At 34.0% G+C, this 19,544-nt stretch overlaps 1 protein-coding gene across 1 annotated transcript in view; it reads left to right on the top strand.

Annotated features, from left to right (window-relative positions):
* PPME1 (protein phosphatase methylesterase 1) overlaps nt 1–19,544 on the top strand; it is a 61,208-nt gene that overhangs the window by 14,918 nt on the left and 26,746 nt on the right. The window contains exons 2-3 of the mRNA XM_081282622.1: nt 11,698–11,792; nt 12,348–12,439. Of these exons, the coding sequence (XP_081138748.1) occupies nt 11,698–11,792; nt 12,348–12,439 (187 nt within the window). The remainder of the gene's footprint in view (nt 1–11,697; nt 11,793–12,347; nt 12,440–19,544) is intronic.

Here is a 19,544-nt window from a genome sequence, read left to right as displayed (position 1 = left end):
AACAGACATCTAGACTGGTTCCATTGTTTAGCTATTGTGAATTATACTGCTATAAACATGGGTATGCTTGTATCACTATAACATGATGATTTTAATTCTTTAGGTTAAATACTAAGGAGAGAGAGGTATCTCTGGGTTAGATAGTGGTTTCATTCCTAGTCTTTTGAGAAACCTCCAAACTGATTTCCATAGTGGTTGCACTAATTTACAATCCCACCATAGTGTAAAAGTGTTCCTTTTTCTCCGTATCCTCTCCATCTTTTATTATTGTTTGTATTCTTGGTGGCTGCCATTCTAACTAGAGTGAACTGAAATCTCAGTGTAGTTTTGATTTGCATTTTCTTAATTGCTAACTCTGTTGAATGTTTAGACCAGAAACTATGTGACTCAAAACATAGAATCAGTAGTCCAACATATAGGCGTAAGCAATGACTTTCTCAGTAGAACCCCTATAGCTCAGGAAATAATGCCAAGAGTTAATAAATGGGATGACATCAAATTAAAAAGCTTTTGCACAGCAAAGGAAACATTCAAGAATGTGACAAGAGAACATACAGAATGAGAAAATCTTTGCTAGTTACTCTTCTGAAAGAGGATTAATACCCAGCATATATAAAGAACTCAAAAAACCTAATAACCCAATTAATAAATGGTCAATATGACACTTCTCAAATACAAATGACCAACAAATACAAGAGTTTTTTTTTTCTTCTAAAAGTTTTATAGTTTTAACTCTTACATGTAAGTCTTTCCATTTTGAGTTACTATTTTATGTATGATTTGAGGAATGTGTCTGGTTTCATTCTTTTGCATATGGATAACCAGTTGTCTAACACCCACTTATTGGAAAGACTCCTTTTTGCCTATTGAATTATTTTGGCACCTTGGTCAAAAATTCTTTGACCATTGGGGGGGAGAACAAGGGAGGAAGATTACCTCTAGATAGGGAATAGGGGTGGGAGGGAAAGGGAAGGAGAAGGGGAATAGCATGGATGGTGAAAGGAGACCCTCATCACTATACAAAATACATGTATGAAGATATGAATTTGGTGTCAACGTATGTTATATATAATCAAAGATATGATAAATTATGATATAATGATGTATTAAGAATTATAATGCAAAAATAAATAAATAGATTTTAAAAATCCTTTGACCATAAATGTATGGGTTTATTTTTGAACTCCCAAATTTTATACCATATATACATATATTTATATATGTACATATATATATATATATACACACACACATACATGTATACACATATATACACAGATATATATGTACACATATCTTGCATTTCTTTAGTTATATATTTATTCCTAAGTATTTTTTTCTTAACAATGCTCCTATGAATGGAACTGTTCTCCACATAAAAAATTTCATTTTTTGATTGTTCAGTATAAACATATAGAAATACAATTTATTTTTGTATATTGACCTTATAGTGTCTGTCTGTCTGTCTCTCATATATATATATGTGTGTGTGTGTGTGTGTGTGTGTGTGTGTGTGTGTGCTTGTATTACTGTCTTTTGATTGTAGTAGCTTTGTAGTAAGTTGAAATCAGGAATTAAGGCCTCCAACTTTGGTTTTTAAAATATTATTTGTTCTAGGTCCCTTGAATTTCCACATGAATTTTAGGATCAGCTTGTCTGTTTATGCAAAGAAGTTAGCTGTAATTTCGATGAGCATTGCTTTGAATCTGTATATCAATTTGGGGAGTATTAACATCTAACAGTATTAAGTTTTCATATCTACAAACGGGATGTTTTTCCATTTTTTTCTGCTATCTTTAATTTCTTAAGCAATGTTATGTAGTTTTCAGTGTATAGGCCTTGCATTTCTTTGGTTATTTTTATGATTATTTACTATAAACACATAGAAATACAATTGATTTTTGTATATTTACCTTATATTCTATACCCTTACTGAACTTGTTCTTATAGTTTTTTAGTGATTCCTTGGGATTTTGCTCTAGATATTACAACATACATACTGAATAGAAAAGTCAAAGTTTAATCAATATCTCTGCTGTTCTTTTGAAATAACACAAAGACTTTACAGAACCTATGCGAAGTGGAATAATAGCACCTTGAAGATACTAAGGTACTACCCTAAGACCTGTGAATATATTTGTTTGTTTGTTTTGTTTGTTTTAACAAGGTGGAGGGGGATTAAAGTTGCTTATCAGTTGTCCTTAAAATAAATAAATATCCTGAATTTTCTGGATGGATGCAAAGTAGTTTCTAGTGTCTTTTAAAGAAGAAGGAGGCAGAAGAGCAGGTCAGAGTCTGAGAGAGATTTGAAGATTCTGCTACTTGTTTTTAGAAGTGGAAGAAGGACCTACAAGCCAAGTAATACAGGCTTCCTCTAGACACTGGAAATTGCATTTAGATCTCTCATTCTGGGCATTACAGGAACTCATTGCTTCTAGGTTGGTTTTTGCTTGTAAACTTAGACATAGCTAGCAATTAGGACAAAAAGATCATAAGTATATACTCATGTTCAATTCAAATTTAAGATTATAGTGTTGTTTACTACTTTGATTTTATTTATTTATTTCTGTTTAAATCTTTATTAGGGTTTATTCTTTTTTTATTAGTTGCTCAAGACAATACAATGATCTTGACATATCATATATTTGATTCAAATGGGGTATGAATTCTTATTTTTCCACGTGTACAGATTGCAGGATCACATTGGTTATACAGCCATACTAATGTCTGTTGTATTCTGCTGCCCTTCCTATCCCCTCCTCCCCTCTCCTCCCCACCCATCACCTCTCTCTACCCAATCTACTGTTACACATTTCTCTCTCTTACAATCTTGGTAATCTTGGTTTCTAATGACATTAATCCAGCTACCTACTTGTTTTATCCAAATACATATGTATATCATGTTTCAAATAATGAATTTTACTACCAGTAAAAACAACCAACAATATTACTGAGTACTGTTTAAAATTTCTCCCAGTTTTTTTTTTCCTTATCCCACCAGAGATGTGCAGTCAAATAATTGTGTTTTAAAGTCACTTGGAATAATTTCTACTGTATTGTTACTTATTCCCTTTGTTGATAATGGTTGTGATTGAGATTTTTCAGACTGCTTAACTTCTTATTTTTAGAAGTGGAAGAAGGACCTACAAGTCAAGTAATTAATACAGGCAGCCTGTTATTTAAATAACTCCAAAGAAAAGTTATTTAAATAATTCCAAAATTGAAATTATTTAACAATGTATTCAGAAAAGCCTGGTTTCTGCTTTTCCCTTTCACTGCCTCATAAGTAACCATTTTTGTTAGTTTTTGTTTTATTCTTGCACTTTTTTTAAAAAGTTCAAATATTTATATTTCCTCCTTTTAGAAAAGATAATAGAATACATAGTGTTCTACATATTGCTCTTTTAAAACCTGATCATTTCTTATCGGTACACCAGATCTTTCTCATTCTCCACCCCCACCCCAACTGTGTAGTAGTCTGTTGTATGGATATAACAGTGTTTTTCAACCCATCTCTCTTGATAGCCATTGTTTTTTGTTGTTGTTGTTGTTGTTTTTCCTATTCTTTTCTACTTCTACTGGTGCTGAAATGAACAAACTTATCCTTATGTCCTTTAGTATTTTTGGCAACTAGGGGTTGCTTTAATTGTTTTTAAGCTTCTGCAGTTTTACCATAATGTATTACTTCTCTTAAAATTATGACTGGGGGAGCAGAGGGGGTGCTGGGGTTGTGGCTCAGTGGTAGAGCACTCACCTAGCACGCATGGGACACTGGGTTTGATCCTCAGCACCACATTTTAAAAAAAGGTTAAAAAATATGATTTATTGGATTTCATGAATCTGTAGTTACAATGTAATATCAGTTCTGAAAATTTCAGCATATTACCTCTTCAAATATTACTTTTATTCCATCCTCTTAATTCCTTTTGGAACTCAAATTTTGACATATGTAAGTCTTATTTACTCTCCTGTTTATATTTCTTAGCTTCTTGGATATTTTCCATCTTTTTTTTGGTTTCAGGGATTGAACTCGGGGGCACTCAATCACTGAGTCATTTCCCCAGCCCTATTTTGTATTTTATTTATAGACAGGGTCTCGCTGAGTTGCTTAGCACTTCAATGTTGCTGAGACTGGCTTTGAACTCGAGAGCCTCCTATTACAGGCATTTGCCACTGCGCCTGTACCCAGACTCATATTTCACATCTTTTGTTTCTGTGTTGTATTCTAGATATTTAGATATGTCTGAACAGATTACTGTTGGCTCTCCCCTTCTGAAGTTTCCTTATCCACAGATTCAAGTAATTTTAGGTGGAAAATATTTGGGGAGAAAATTGTGTCTGTACTGAACATGTACAGTCTTTTTTCATTATTCCCTTTACAATACAGTATGACAACTATTTGTGTAGCATTTACATTGTATTCTGAATTATAAGTAATATAGAGGTGATTTAAAGTACAATGGGGACTGGGATGTGGCTCAGTGGTGGAGCACTTGCCTAGCGTGTGTGAGGCACTGGGTTTGATCTTCAGCACCACACAAAAATAAATTTAAAAAATAAAGGTATTGTGTCCATCTACAACTAAAAGAAATATTAAAATATATGGGATACAAATACTGTACCATTTTATGTAAAGGCCTTGAGCATCTGAGGATTTTGTTGACTATGTAGGGTCCAAGGACTCTGAAGGACAACAGGAATCTGTGATTTACCCCTAGCTCTATCTACATGGTCTGTTAAACTTGATCACTTATTTTTAAATTTTAATCATTTGTAATTTAAAGCTATATGTATTTCAGATTCTTGTTTATTTTAATGTATTAAGCAGTTACTTTGTGATAATTTCAGTGTGGGAAATCTTTATAGGTTTGTTTCCTCATGTGTTTTATGCTTTTTGATTGTGTGGCAGTCACTTGCCTTGGAGTTTTATCTTTCTTTGGTAGTTCTGGGCCCTAGAATGAAGGTCACTTGTCATCACTTCTTATAGTCGAGGAAAATGAGGCAGATTAACATGCTAAAGTTCACAAAACTTATACATGAAATTTAAACAAAGATGATCTAACTTCATAACCCATGCTATTGTCCTTAAAACTATGGGTTAACTATCCTTGCACAGTATTATGAAGACTGCATATAGGGCTGGGGATATAGCCCAATTGGTAGAGTGCTTGCACAAGGCCCTGGGTTCGATCCCCAGCACCACAAAAAGAAAAAAAGAAAGAAATGACTAAAATTTTAAAAAGTGCATATTTTTTGGTAATTATTTATTCTAATTGTTATACATGATGGCAGAATGCAATATTACACATATAGAACACAGTTTTTCAAGTCACTGTACACAAAGTATTTTCACACCATTTATGTCTTCATACATGTACTCTGGGTAATGATGTCTAACTCATTCCACCATCATTCCTACCCCCTTCCCCCCTCCCTTCCCCACCTTCTCCTTTGCCCTAAAGTTCCTCCTTTCCTCCCATGCCCCCCCACCAATTGCCATTGTGAGTCAGCATCCTCATATCAAAGAAAATATTTGGCCTTTGGTTTTTTGGGATTGGTTTACTTCACTTGGATAGCATTATATTCTCCAGTTCCATCCATTTACCTGCAGATGCCATAATTTTGTTCTCTTTTAATGCTGAGTAGTGTTCCATTGTGTATATGTAACAAAGTTTCCCTATCCATTCATCTACTGAAGAGCATCTGGTTGGTTCCACAATTCAGCTATTGTGAATTGTGCTGCTATAAATATTGATGTGGCTGTGTCCCTGTAGAATGCTTTTTTTAAGTCCTCTGGGTATAAACTGAGGAGTGGGGTAACTGGGTCAAATGGTGGTTCCATTCCCAGTTTTCCAAGGAATCTCCATACTGCTTTTCATATTGGCTGCACCGATTTGTAGTCCCACCAACAATGTATGAGTGTGCACCTTTTTCCCAACATCCTTGCCAACACTTATTGCTAGAGATGTTGAACATTTTTTCATATGTTTGTTGATTGATTGTATATCCTCTTCTGAGAAGTGTCTGTTCATGTCCTTGGCCCATTTATTGATTGTTTTTTGTTTTTTGTTTTTTTTTTTTGATGTTAAGGTTTTTGAGTGCTTCATATATCCTAGAGATTAGTGCTCTGTCTGATGTGTTTGTGGTAAAAATTTGCTCCCATTCTGTAGGCTCTCTATTCACCTCACTAATTATTTCTTTAGCTAAGAAGAAGCTTTTTATTGTGAATCCATCCCATTTATTGATTCTTGGTTTTAATTCTTTTTTTAATATTTAATTGATTTTATTTTTTAAATACATGACAATGGAATGCATTACAATTCTTATTACACATATAGAGCACAATTTTTCATATCTCTGTTTGTCTATAAAGTATGTTCACACCAATTCATGTCTTCATACCTGTATTTTGGTTAATGATGTCTATCACATTCCACCATCATTGCTAACCCCCTGCCCCCTCCCTTACCCTTCCACCCCTCTATCCTATCTAAAGTTCATCTATTCCTCCCATGCTCCCCCTCCCTACCCCATTATGGATCAGTCACCTTATATCAGAGAAAACATTCAGCATTTATTTTGGGGGGATTTGCTAACTTCACTTAGCATTATCTTCTCCAACTCCATCCATTTACCTGCATATGCCATGATTTTATTGCTGAGTAATATTCCATTGTGTATATATGCCACATTTTTTAATCCATTCATCTACTGAGGGGCATCTAGGTTGGTTCCACAGTTTAGCTATTGTGAATTGTGCTGCTATAAACATTTATGTGGCTGAGTCCCTATAGTATGCTGTTTTTTAAGTCCTTTGGATATAGACCGAGGAGTGGGATAGCTGGGTCAAATGGTGGTTCCATTCCCAGTTTTCCAAGGAATCTCCATACTGCTTTCCATATTGGCTGTACCAATATGGCACTCATACGAGTGTGCCTTTTTCCCCACATCCTCACCAACACTTATTGTTGTTTGTATTCATAATAGCTGCCATTCTGACTGGAGTGAGATGATATCTTAGAGTAGTTTTGATTTGCATTTCTCTAATTGTGAGAGATGATGAACATTTTTTCATATATTTGTTAATTGATTGTTTATCCTCTTCAGAGAAGTGTCTGTTCATGTGCTTGGCTCATTTATCCATTGGGTTATTTGTTTTTTTGGTTTTTTTTTTTTTTTTTTTTTTTTTTTTGTGCTTAGCTTTTTGAGTTCTTTATATACCCTAGAGATTAGTGCTCTATCTGATATGTGAGGGGTAAAAATTTGCTCCCAAGATGTAGGCTCTCTGTTCACCTCACAGATTGTTTCTTTTGCTGAGAAGAAATTTTTTAGTTTGAGGCCATCCCATTTATTGATTCTTGGTTTTAATTCTTGTTAAAGTTTTAAGTCTTGTTAAGGAAGTTGGGCCTAATCTGATATGATGGAGATTTGGGCCTACTTTTTCTTCCATTAGGTGTAAGGTCTCTGGTTTAATTCTTAGGTCCTTGATCCACTTTGAGTTGAATTTTGTGCAGTGAGAGACGGAGGTTTAATTTCATTTATTACATGTGGATTTTCAGTTTTCCCAGCACCTAGGCTATCTTTTCTCCAATGTACGTTTTTGGCACCTTTGTCCAATATAAGATAACTAGTTATATAGGTTAGTCTCTGTGTCCTCTATTCTGCACCATTGGTATACAGGTCTATTTTTGTGCAAATACCATGCTTTTTTTGATACTTAAACTATGTAGTATAGTTTAAGGTCTGGTATAGTGATGCCACCTGCTTCACTCTTCTTGCTAAGGATTGCTTTGGCTATTCTGGGTCTCTTATTTTTCCAGGTGAATTTCATGATGATTGCTTTTTCTATTTCTATGAGGAATGACATTGGGATTTTGATTGGGATTTCATCGAATTTGTATAGTGCTTTTGGTAGTATGGTCATTTTGACAACATTAATTCTGCCTATCCAAGAACAAATTAAATCTTTCCATCTTCTAAGGTCTTTTTTAATTTCTTTCTTTAGTTTGCTGAAGTTTTCATTTTAGAGGTCTTTCACCTCTTTCATTGAGTTTATTCCCAAGTATTTTATTTTATTTTATTGAGGCTATTGTAAATGGGGTTGTTTTCCTAATTTCTCTTTAAGAAAATTTGTCACTGATGTACAGAAATGCCTTTGATTTATGGGTGTTGATTTTATATTTTGCTACTTTGCTGAATTCATTTATTAGTTCTAGAAGTTTTCTGGTGAAATATTTTTGGGTCTTCTAGGTATAGAATCATATCCTTGGCAAATAATGATAATTTGAGTTCTTCTTTTCCTATCTGTATCCCTTTAATTTCTTTCATCTCTCTGATTGCTCTTGCTAGAGTTTCAAGAACTGTGTTAAATAGAAATGGTGAAAGAGGACATTCCTGTCTTGTTCCAGTTTTTAGAGGGAATGCTTTCAATTTGTCTCCATCTAGAATGATGTTGGCCTGGGGCTTAGCATAGATAGTCTTTACGATGTTGAGATATGTTCCTGATATTCCTAGTTTTTCTAGAGGAACATGAAGGAATCTATATTTTGTCAATTGCTGTCTCTGCATCTATTGAGATGATCATATGATTTTTATCTTTGAATCTATTGATGTGATGAATTACATTTATTGATTTCCGTATGTTGAACCAACCTTGCATCCCGGGGATGAATCCTACTTGATCATGGTGCATTATCTTTTTGATACGTTTTTGTATTCGATTTTCCAGAATTTTATTGAGAATTTTTGCATCTGTATTCATTAGAGATATTGATCTGAAGTTTTCTTTCTTTGATGGGTCTTTATAGGTGTGCCTCTCTCCAGAACTCCAGGCTACAATTGCATATAGTTTTAATGAAAAGTTTCTAATTTGGGTGAGATCCAAATTCTTAAGCTTTTGCTTTTATCACTTCTGTTGTTGGTGTTGGATCTAAAAAATTGTTGCTTAACCCTTATTAGCATAAGTTTGTACCAGTAGTGTTGACCCTCATGCTATATAAACCCCTGGGCTAGCACAGACAGAAAACCTGTTATGAGGTCTCTTCTCCCACTGCCAGATTTCTGTTCCTGTTTCTATTCTTCAATAAGTCCAACTCTTAACACTCAAAAAAAAATTTTTTTTTTGTTGCCTAACCCAACATCATGAAATTTTTGTTCTTTTACTCCTATGTATACGTCTCAGGGTTTTACAGTTTTAGATCTTAGGTTTAGGTTTGTGATCCATTCCATATCTGAGAGGAATAATGTTTTGCTGCTGGTACAGTTCTGAATTTTCCCCATCATTAGGAGAAAGAATAGGAGTGGAAATAGGGGAAGTCTCAGGATTCTTCCCATTTCCTGTCTAAAGATGAAGACATAATTTGAAAACAGATATTTATTGATTGTTTTTGTTTTAAAATTTGTATGTTTTCATAATCATTGTCAAAAGGCATTTAGTTATGTGTGTGGTATGAGGAAAGGTTTCAGTTTCATACTTTTGTATGTGGATATTCAGTTGTCAGAACATCATGGTTTGGAAAGACTATCCTTATCCTCATTGAATTTTCTTAGCCTCTTTTTGAAAATCAGTAGATGATAATAAATGTTATTTCTGGACTCTGGAATCTATTCAGTTGTTTATGGTTTTCTTTACACCTGTATCATATTCTTGATTAGTAGAGCTTTATAGCATCACTTGTTCTTTTACTAGAAAGGTTTAAGTAAAGGCAATTATATTCATTAGCCTCAAAGCCACTTAATAATAGTAATTAATAAATAGTTATTGAGATGCAATGCCAAGTGTTTTAAGCTCATTCCACACTGTCAGCAAACATTCATCAATAATATGTCAGGTTTGAGGAATACATTGGTTAAAAAAAATGGCAAATGTTCTTGCTCTCATGTGTCTCACATTAGTACCAAGTTAGATGAGGAGACTGTAGAATAACAGAAAGTTTAAAAAAATAGAATAAACTCACTTGAGAGCAACTAAGCAACTACCTTAATCCTCCTAACAACCAAGTCTATACCATAAGCCTTGGGAACTTGTAGGAATTGTACAAAGGTATTAGGAACTTTAAGGAATTTGAACTCCTCTCTCTTTCCAAACCATGTACTCAATACCTTTATGTTTCTAATACTTGTCTCTCAATTTGGGGAATTTTAAAAATTCTCAAAGCTTAAGCCATACCCTTGACCACTTGATTTCATTTCTAGGGTGAGACCCAACTGTTAGTATTTTTAAATGTTCCTCAGGTGATTTCGTTGTTACAAAGATTGAAAATGACTGACCTGGCTCAATTCCTGGAACAGAGTAGACATTCAGTACAGTGAATGTATCACTATTAATAAAAATTCATCCTGACTACCTAGCTGCTCTATTTATTTCCAATATTATAATCAACCAAGAATACTTTTACATAAGTTTTTAAAGAAGCTTTGTCTTATATTTTAAAAATCTTCTATATTCAGCCTCATGGCATGTACAGGAAGATACCTGACAGGAATGATGTTTTGCTGCTGGTAGAGTTCTGAATTTTCCCCATGATTGGGAGGAAGAATAGGAGTGGAAATAGGGGAAGTCTCGGGATTCTTTTCATTTTCTGTACAAGTATGAAGATATAATTTAAAAATAGATATTTATTGATTATTTTTGTTTTAAAATTTGTATTTTTTAATAATCATTGTCAAAAGGCAGAAGTTGGATATACTGACTTTTAGACATACTTTGATCAATGTTATATCTTCTAGAGATATTCTAAACATACTTAAACAATTATATATATTTCCCAGTTTTATACAAGTATGTACCTCATGTTTGCCTTTTCACTTAACAATGAGTCTTGGAGTTATATACATGTGCAAAACATTTTTTTAGTGTATAATTCCTTCTGTCAGTCCCCTGCTCTTGGATATTTAGGTTGTTTACAACTTTTCTCTATTAGAAATAATGTTATATTGAGTAGATAAATCATTGTACTTCTATGTAAATAGGTTATCAGATGAATTCCTAGAAGTTCAAGATATTATATTGCCAGTTTGTCTTCTGTGAAGGTTCTATATTGACTGGTTGGGAAATGACAAAAAAACAAAAACAAAATAAACCCATAAAAGAGTGTGAGAGGTTAAAGATGTGAAGAAGTAATAGTGATTGAGAATGATTGTAGTAGGAAAGATATAGGATAGATAGAGCCTACAGCTAAGATCAAGGAGAGAGAATGAGAAGATTTTGTGCTATATATATACATGGAATTTATTTGTGATTAAAATATGCTAATGAATTAATTTTATAAAATCCTAAAATTTTTACTCTTTTTAAATTTTTTTATTATTATTTTTTTAATATTTATTTTTCAGTTCTCAGCAGACACAACATCTTTGTTGGTATGTGGTGCTGAGGATCGAACCCGGGTCGCACGCATGCCAGGCGAGCGCGCTACCGCTTGAGCCACATCCCAGCCCCCCTAAAATTTTTACTCTTAAATTTATATTTGAACTTATGTAAACACATTTTTAATGTGATGTTTTATAATGAATGCCTTATTTCTTTAAAATACTCTTGCTATTTAAATTTCAGATTTACTTTAGCATTTATTGACCAAGATCTTCTCATGCATAACTATTTTTTACTTGAAATGTCTCTCTCTCTCTCCCTCCCTCCCCCCCCCCTCTCTCTCTCTCTCTCTCTCTCTCTCTCTCTCTGTTGTTTTTTTTCCTTAGCCCTGGAAGAAAGCGGGACTTTTCCCCTGTTCCTTGGAGTCAGTACTTTGAGTCCATGGAAGATGTGGAAGTAGAAAATGAAACTGGCAAGGATATATCCTCTACAAAGTGACTTATTCATTAGTAAACTTATGATGTTGTCTAAATTAGAAGATTTGTGTGTAGTTTCTAAAAGGTTTTTTGTTCCTGCTATTTATTTCATTTTATTTTCCATCTGTTCTTTATACAGCATGTAATATTTCCTGAAAGTCCATGCCAGTGCCTTTCTTGGCTATAATTGTCTAATACATGGCAAAGGGATTAGGAATTAAATTCCCAAAGTGTTATATCTCTTGGGGACCCAAGAGAAAGTTTCATAAATCAATTGAGTTTACTTTCTAGAATTTGGGGTCTATGTCCTCATTTTAGGACAAAGGGAATCTTTTTTTTTTTTTTCATTAAAAATAATGGTCTTATTAGCTTCAGATTTCAAAAACAGATGGTTGATATCTCAAGAACATCTATTTAAGTTTCTTTTAAGTTTGGAAGTCTGCAGTTTTGCATGTAGCCTGGTGCTTCCTGAATTTTTTTAGTTGGTATTAATTATGACTAAATAATCAAAAACTTCAGTGAGTAAAAACTGAAACATTTTATCTTTAACTATTCATACACTTTTCGAGTTTACAAGAGTGGTTCAGAGGGTCCAGTCCTGCTCCTTCTGCACGGAGGAGGCCATTCTGCCCTTTCCTGGGCTGTGTTCACGGTAAGTAAGTTATTGATAGTGGAAGTTGATGTTGGTACAATCATTGTTTACATCTAGATAAATTTAACTAGCTAATTCTTTTTTCTGTGCTTATTCATATTGCTTGATATGAGAATGTTCTTAGAGATGGAGTGGATTCCAAATATTTTATCATAGTAGGTTCAAGATCATCTGTTCTTTAAACCAGAGGTTTTAGATGACCCTTAGTGCCTTCAAACAGTTTATAAAATTTTATAATTTTTTATTATAATTTTATTTTTTTAAACCGTTTGTTTATATATATATATATATGCTCATTTGGATAAGGGGAATGGAATTTGTGCCTTATCAAAAGTGGGGTCTGTATCTCAGTAATTGAAGTAATAAATAAGTAGACATATTGTATTTCAATGCTTTAGATAATGTGTTTCAGTTTGTTTCTTTCATAGAATCTGCATGGTACTTCGCACATATAGATATCTCATAAATATTTGGAATATTTTTTTCTTTTTTTTTAAGTGATGCTATATTTTTTTATGGTACTTATGAGCTCCTAGGAATTGAAAAAATGTTTGACTGATAGTACTTCGGTCAGGAGTAGAGGATATGTGCCTGTGTGAGTGCTGTCAATTGTAATTTTTCCTAACTCTGGAGTGGCGAAGCCCATGTGCAAGGAGAGGTACTTCTAAGGAAGATACTATAACACCTGTATCTAAATGAAGTTTTTTCTTGTGTGCATCAAACAAATATACATACTTCCTCTACCACTAGGGAAGCTGAAACCGGGAGCAAGTAGGAATGTAGCAATAGATAACTGGAGCCAGATGGCCATGGAATTGAGGAAAGCCCTGAACATATCATTTTGTTCAGGAGGCATTATTGGAATTAAGTACAAAAGCACCTTCACAGCTTTTTTATTAAACCATAAATTCCTTGAGAACAGGGATAATGTTTTATTACTTTTTTGTTTTTCAAATGCCTATAATTGTTTTTGACACATAAACATTTATTTAACAGTTAATAAATGATTTGGCTCTTGTCTTGTTTGCTATTTCCTTATCTTTCTGTAGGAAAAACTATATGATTTTGCCCAATAAGTTCCAGGCTCTCACATGACTCTATAATGTAAGCTAAATGCATAATTTTAAATTTTTCTGATAGACTCATTAAATAAGTCAAAACAAACAGGTGAAATTAATTTAAATAATTTTAACTCATTCATTATTATATTTATTTATCATTTATTATTTATCATTTCAACAGGTAATCAATGTAAAAATTATTGTTGGCATGTATATTAATTTGGTTTTTGTTGCCAAGAGCACAATACCACAGACTGGGTAAGTTATTTGGAAAGTTTATTTTGGCTGAGTTCTAGAGATGCAAGATAGAAGGATCATATCTGTTGATGGCCTTCTAACTGGCAGAGTCCTGTGGTGGCATGGGGCATCACATGCTATGAGTCAGGAAGTACACGTGTACGTATGTGTGTGTCTGGTCTCTTCCTCTATAAAGCCACCAGGATTCAATCATGGAGGCTCCACATCATGATTTTTATCTAATCCTAATCATTTTCCAGAAGTTTTCACCCCTTAGAATCTCACAATGGGGATTAAATTTTAATACCTGGGAGACACTGAAATCATATTCAAATGATAACATATTTTACTTTTTCATACTGTCTTTGAAATCCAGTATATATTTTAAGTAGCACACCTCAGATTTTTAGAGGCAAAGATCATGGCTTATTTATGCTTACTACATATTTGTATGGTAAAGGGATATTTTGTGCATGAATAAGTAACAGCAACATGTAACAGCTATAGTAGTAAATGCACTCTATTGTCCTGAATCTAGGTCAGAGCTACCAGATATGGCTTATATGCTATAACTTGACTGGCTTTGTTCTAAGCTAATACACTGTCACTGGGCAGTTAACACATTAGAGGCATGGAATGAAAGAGATGGGTGACTGCATAGAGGAAAGAGGTACCATCTTAAGTGGCATGTCATATTCATACCACTGCATTATAACTTGCTAAGGATAGTGACTCCAGACTCAACCTCTTAAGAAATTTTGCAAAAAGTAACATGTGAGTGGGTTTAATGAGAATTTCATATGTAGACCGTAGGTAGCTTCACTATTTTCCTTGAGCTTTAGAGCAACTCCCTAGGACTCTGGAGCAAAACAAAGCTAACGTTGCCCATTTGAGCCTCCAGGGTCCTTAGAGAGGAGAGGTCTAGATAAGGCTTGAACAGATTTTCTATGAAAACAGCTATTACTTTTGACACTAAGGGAAAAACAATGAAATAAGGGTGAGATATAATTTCTATTCTCTGATTTTTACCAGTACTAGTAGTATGACCTTGGGGGAGCTTAAGTTGTACTTATGCATTTGAGCAAGCCTCTTAAGTCATTTATATGTGATTGGTAAAATAAAGAATAATACGGTCAAGAAAAATCCCCAACTACCCTATTCTCTAAGTGTAGTCTTTGTATATTTCAAGGATTCTTTAAAGATTATGTAAAATGATGAATATGAGCTTTTTGTAAATCATAAAAATTTTATGCAAATATTCTAATCTGTTTATTGACATGTATTGATAGTAAATATTTTTAATTCCTTAATAGGAAAATGAAATAATATAGGAAGTGCCTGCACATAGGAGGTGATTGATGCTTAGCTACTGATGTTAATGTGTATTATCATGGTAGAGGATATCTCAAGTTCTTTTATCAAAATATATTCTGAAGACTACTAATTCAATTAGAGGTTAATGAAGTAGAGATTTTTGTGATTAAATGAGTTTGAGAAATGTTACATATGTAGGTTGAACATCGCTAATCCAAGAATCTGAAATGCTCTAAAATCCAAAACTTTTGAGTATTGTGTCAGCATTCTAAAAATTTTGGATTCTGGATTTTAGGATGACGGTGTAAAACCAGTAAAGTCTATGTGAAAATTCTGAAATCTGAAAGCGTCCAAAATCTGAAATACTTTTGGTTCTAAGCATTTTGGATAAATGATAGCCTGGAAATTCTTCTCTTACTTCTCTCGTGGAAGTTCACCCTATATAATAGTATAGTGGTAAATGCTCTGGGATGTCTTTCTAAATCTACTTATTTACTTATTTTAGGTACTGAGGATTAAATCCCAGGGGCATTTAACCACTGAGCCAAAACTCCAGCCCTTTTTTGTATTTAGAGACAGAGTCTCACTGAGTTGCTTAGGGCCTTGCTAAGTGCTAAGGCTGACTTTGAACTCTTCCTGCTAGCAGCCTGAGTTGTTGGAATTGCAGGCATTTGTCAATTGCCTAGCTCAAGTATGCTTAATTTTAATGGTGTCTTCAAATACATTTGACCACTCAGTTCCTTTTTTAAAAACACCTATTAGTATCCCACACTTTGTGGAACTCTGTTATAGATAACTAATTTTATCCCAATTGCTTACACAGTAATACCAAGGGAATTCTCTACCACTCAGTTTAATAGCTTAGACTTATGACTGCTTAAATTTAGCTGTCTTTTTTTGTTGATATTCCTGACCACGTATCAACTCAGTGAGACTCTGTCTCTAAATACAAAAAGGGGCTGGAGTTGTGGCTCAGTGGTTAAATGCCCCTGGGATTCAATCCCCAGTACCTAAAATAAGTAAATAAGTAAAGTAGTTTTAGAAAAACATCCCAGAGCATTTACCACTATACTGTTATAAAGGGTGAACTTCCAAGAGAGAAGTAAGAGAAGAATTTCCAGGCTATCATGTACTGAATGAATTTATACATGACAGTCCTTTGAAAATAAAAATGGCTATGTGGAAGTTAGTACTCTAGCAACTGGCTTGACTTTAAAGGTCAGAATTCCTTAAGCTTTGGAATTTATCTGTGGATCCAAAAATCAGTTAAGATGTACAGCATCTATAGCAAACATCAGGAATAAACCCAAGTATCTTATCATGAGACAGGATTTTCCCCAGACCTTCATCCGGATAATAACTGGTAAAATAAGACAGTGAATAGAAGCAGATAGGCACTAGTATAATTGGAGGACAGTATACTGAACCAAATATTGCCATGATAGATATTTATAATGCTAGATCATGAGATCTTTGAAAGCAGAGATGGCGCCTTATTCATTCTTACATATCTAGCACACAGGGCTTGTCATGGAGTTTGTGCTTAATAATTATTCCTTGAATAAGTTAATGCTATCCCTGAACAATTAAGAAAAGGTTGAATTTTGTTTTCTGTATTTAAGAAAGCACAAAAGTATGCAATTATTCTAAAGGCTATGTTAAATGACAGTGAGTCATTTATAGTGATTGATAAAATAAGTAATAATACTGTCAAGAAAAATCCCAAACTCCAGGAGACAAGGCCAAAGACTATGAAGAGACAGTTCATAAAGAACAAACAGACGTGGGAAACAGTCATTCTCACCAGTAATCAGATATGATTCATAGGAGGTGTTATTTTCATATACATCTACTTAATGTTTCTAAAACAAATTTCTTAGGGTTGGCAAGGTACTAGAAAACAGAAGCTATTCAAACATAACTAGTTATGTCGTAAATGAATAGAGCTCTTTTGCACTGTGGTTGAATCATCAAAATATTTATACCATTTATCATAGAAATTACACATTTAGGATTCTAAACTCAGAAAAACGTATTGTCTAAATAAAATTAACTATCTGTGTCCCAACAATAAGTAGATGGTTCTATAAACTGAATGCACCTGTAATACAAATTACACAACTTAAAAAAAAATAATTTTCCCGAACAGTGGCAATAGAAGGCAGATAAGAATGAATGAGGCACAATTTCTACTATCAAGGATCTCATGATCTAGCATTAAAAATATCAATCACAGTGTTTATCTCTTCCCCTGTTTCAGTATGTTTGTCCTCCTGCTATGCCTTTCTGCTTCTGTTTCACTGCCCCATGAGTGACTTTCCAATTATTTTCTAGGTTTTCATTTGTATATTTTTTATTACTTTAATGATTTAATGATTGTTTTTTCCTTTAATGGCAACTGTTTTCAGAGGGGAAAAAAGTGGTATTCAGTTCCAGGTCCTACAAGTTAATGAGAGATCAGCAAACTGGAACTTATTCAGAAAAGAGGATTTGGATAATTAGAATGTTTGAAACTATCTCATTTTAGGAATAGTTGAAGGAAGCGAAAAGAGGAAAGACTTGGGAAACATAATATTTGTTTTCAACTGTAATAAGAAAAAAATAAGCCTCATCTTCCAAACTAAGTAATTAGGTGCATGATCTCATTTAATTTTTCTGTAATCCTATGAGATTAGGCAGATGAGGACGTTGCAGTTTAGAGAAATCACATAGTCAGTAACAGCACCAAAACTCTACCTGACTCTACTATGAATGTTTCTCTGAAGACTGATCCTATTCTGCCTCATAGGAAAGATGTACGGCAGAGACTATAGGAACAAAATTGTGATAACACATAAGGCAAAACTTCTAAAGATTAGAACTGTTTCAAAATAACTAAGATAGGAAAAATGAGCATCACACTATAGAATTTAATTATGACTATATCCTTCAAAGTTCCACCTTATTCATTACTGTAAAAAACTCCCTGGACCTGAGTAGAACTTTTCTTCCACCTAAATGTTTTGTGGCTTTTGACGGGGAACAAAACCCAGACATTCACAGAAGTCTTGTCATCTATCAAGAGAAAGTATTGCTGCTGGGGATGTAACTTAGTGACAGTGCTTGCCTTGCAAGCCCTGGGTTTGATCCCCAGCACCAGAGGGAAAAAAGAAGGCATTTTTATTTTGGCTTTAGTAATAGAAAATAAAACCATAAAGCACTTGGAAAACCTTTATTATCATTTTTGTGTTAATTATTGAAGGGTTGTAGTTAACAAAGGAAAATTATGCTGTTTTAAAAGATAGGCTTAGATTTCTAGAAAATTAATTATTTAAGCCTTTCATGTTCTTGTTATTTCCAGTTGATTAGTTATTGTAGTTGCTGCTGTAGTAATCACATTTATCATATATAATGGACAATATGTATGGCTTCTATCACCCTCTTCCATCAGCAAATACTGATATAACAGACTGGCCTAATTGCTGGGGAGAATCCAGAACTGAGTGAGAAGAGAACAGTAGTGGGAGCTTAGTTAGCATCACATGCAGCCTCAGCAGGTTACATTTTGCCAACCTCCAGGTGTTTTCAGCTTTGGTGCTAGGACTAACCAAGTGTGGACTGATTGGAACCAATAATTAAATATAAAGTATCTGCTGATTACTATTTCTTCTTCCAGTTAATTCATTTTTGGAAAATATTTACTGTGTATATCCTGTTCCAAGCTTGGTGATGAGTTACTACTAACTCTCATCAAAAAATGAGAGTTCAGGGCTGGGATTGTGGTTTCACGGTAGAACACTTACCTAGCACACGAGAGACCCTGGGTTCAATCCTCAGCACCACATATAAATAAATAAAATAAAGGTATTATGTCCAACTACAACTAAAAAATAAATATAAAAAAATGAGAGTTCACTCTCTAATAAGGTCAGCCAGCCTCAAATACTGTGTACCAAGCATCACACTAGATGCTATAGACAGAGAATTAAACACATATACTATGCTACTATTCTTAAAATGTATAGTGAGAAGGTAAGAAAAATTGAGATAGCTCATGTATATAAATAATACAGCAAATATATTGAGAAACTTTTTTCCTCAAACAGATTGGGTTTTGAATCTCAAAGCAGCTTAATCTAAGTATTGGTTTCTTAAGATAAAATGAGTATAACACCACCTAGCTAATAGGGTAGTCGTGAGAATTAAAAACATGTGAAGCTGGGTGCAGTGGTGCACACATGTAATCCCTGCGGTTCAGGAGATTAAAACAGGAGGATCACGAGTTCAAAGTCAGCCTCAGCAAAAGCGAAGTGTTAAATACAACATAGGGCTAGGGATGTGGCTTAGTGGTCTAGTGCCCCTGAGTGCAATCCCTGGTACCCAAACAAATAAATATGTAAGGGTCCTTGGTAACTTGCTTGACTCATAAGCACTCAGCTGAGTTAACAGCATCTATGTACATGATATGAAAGTAACAGAGGAGGGAATGATTAACTTGTGATGCACGAGACGAC

Source organism: Spermophilus citellus (genome assembly GCF_964194105.1).
Source record: "Spermophilus citellus genome assembly, chromosome: 2".
Classification (NCBI taxonomy): Eukaryota; Metazoa; Chordata; class Mammalia; order Rodentia; family Sciuridae; genus Spermophilus; species Spermophilus citellus.
The sequence above is the reverse complement of the archived record's forward strand: the minus strand, read 5'-3'. Positions and strand labels throughout refer to the sequence as shown.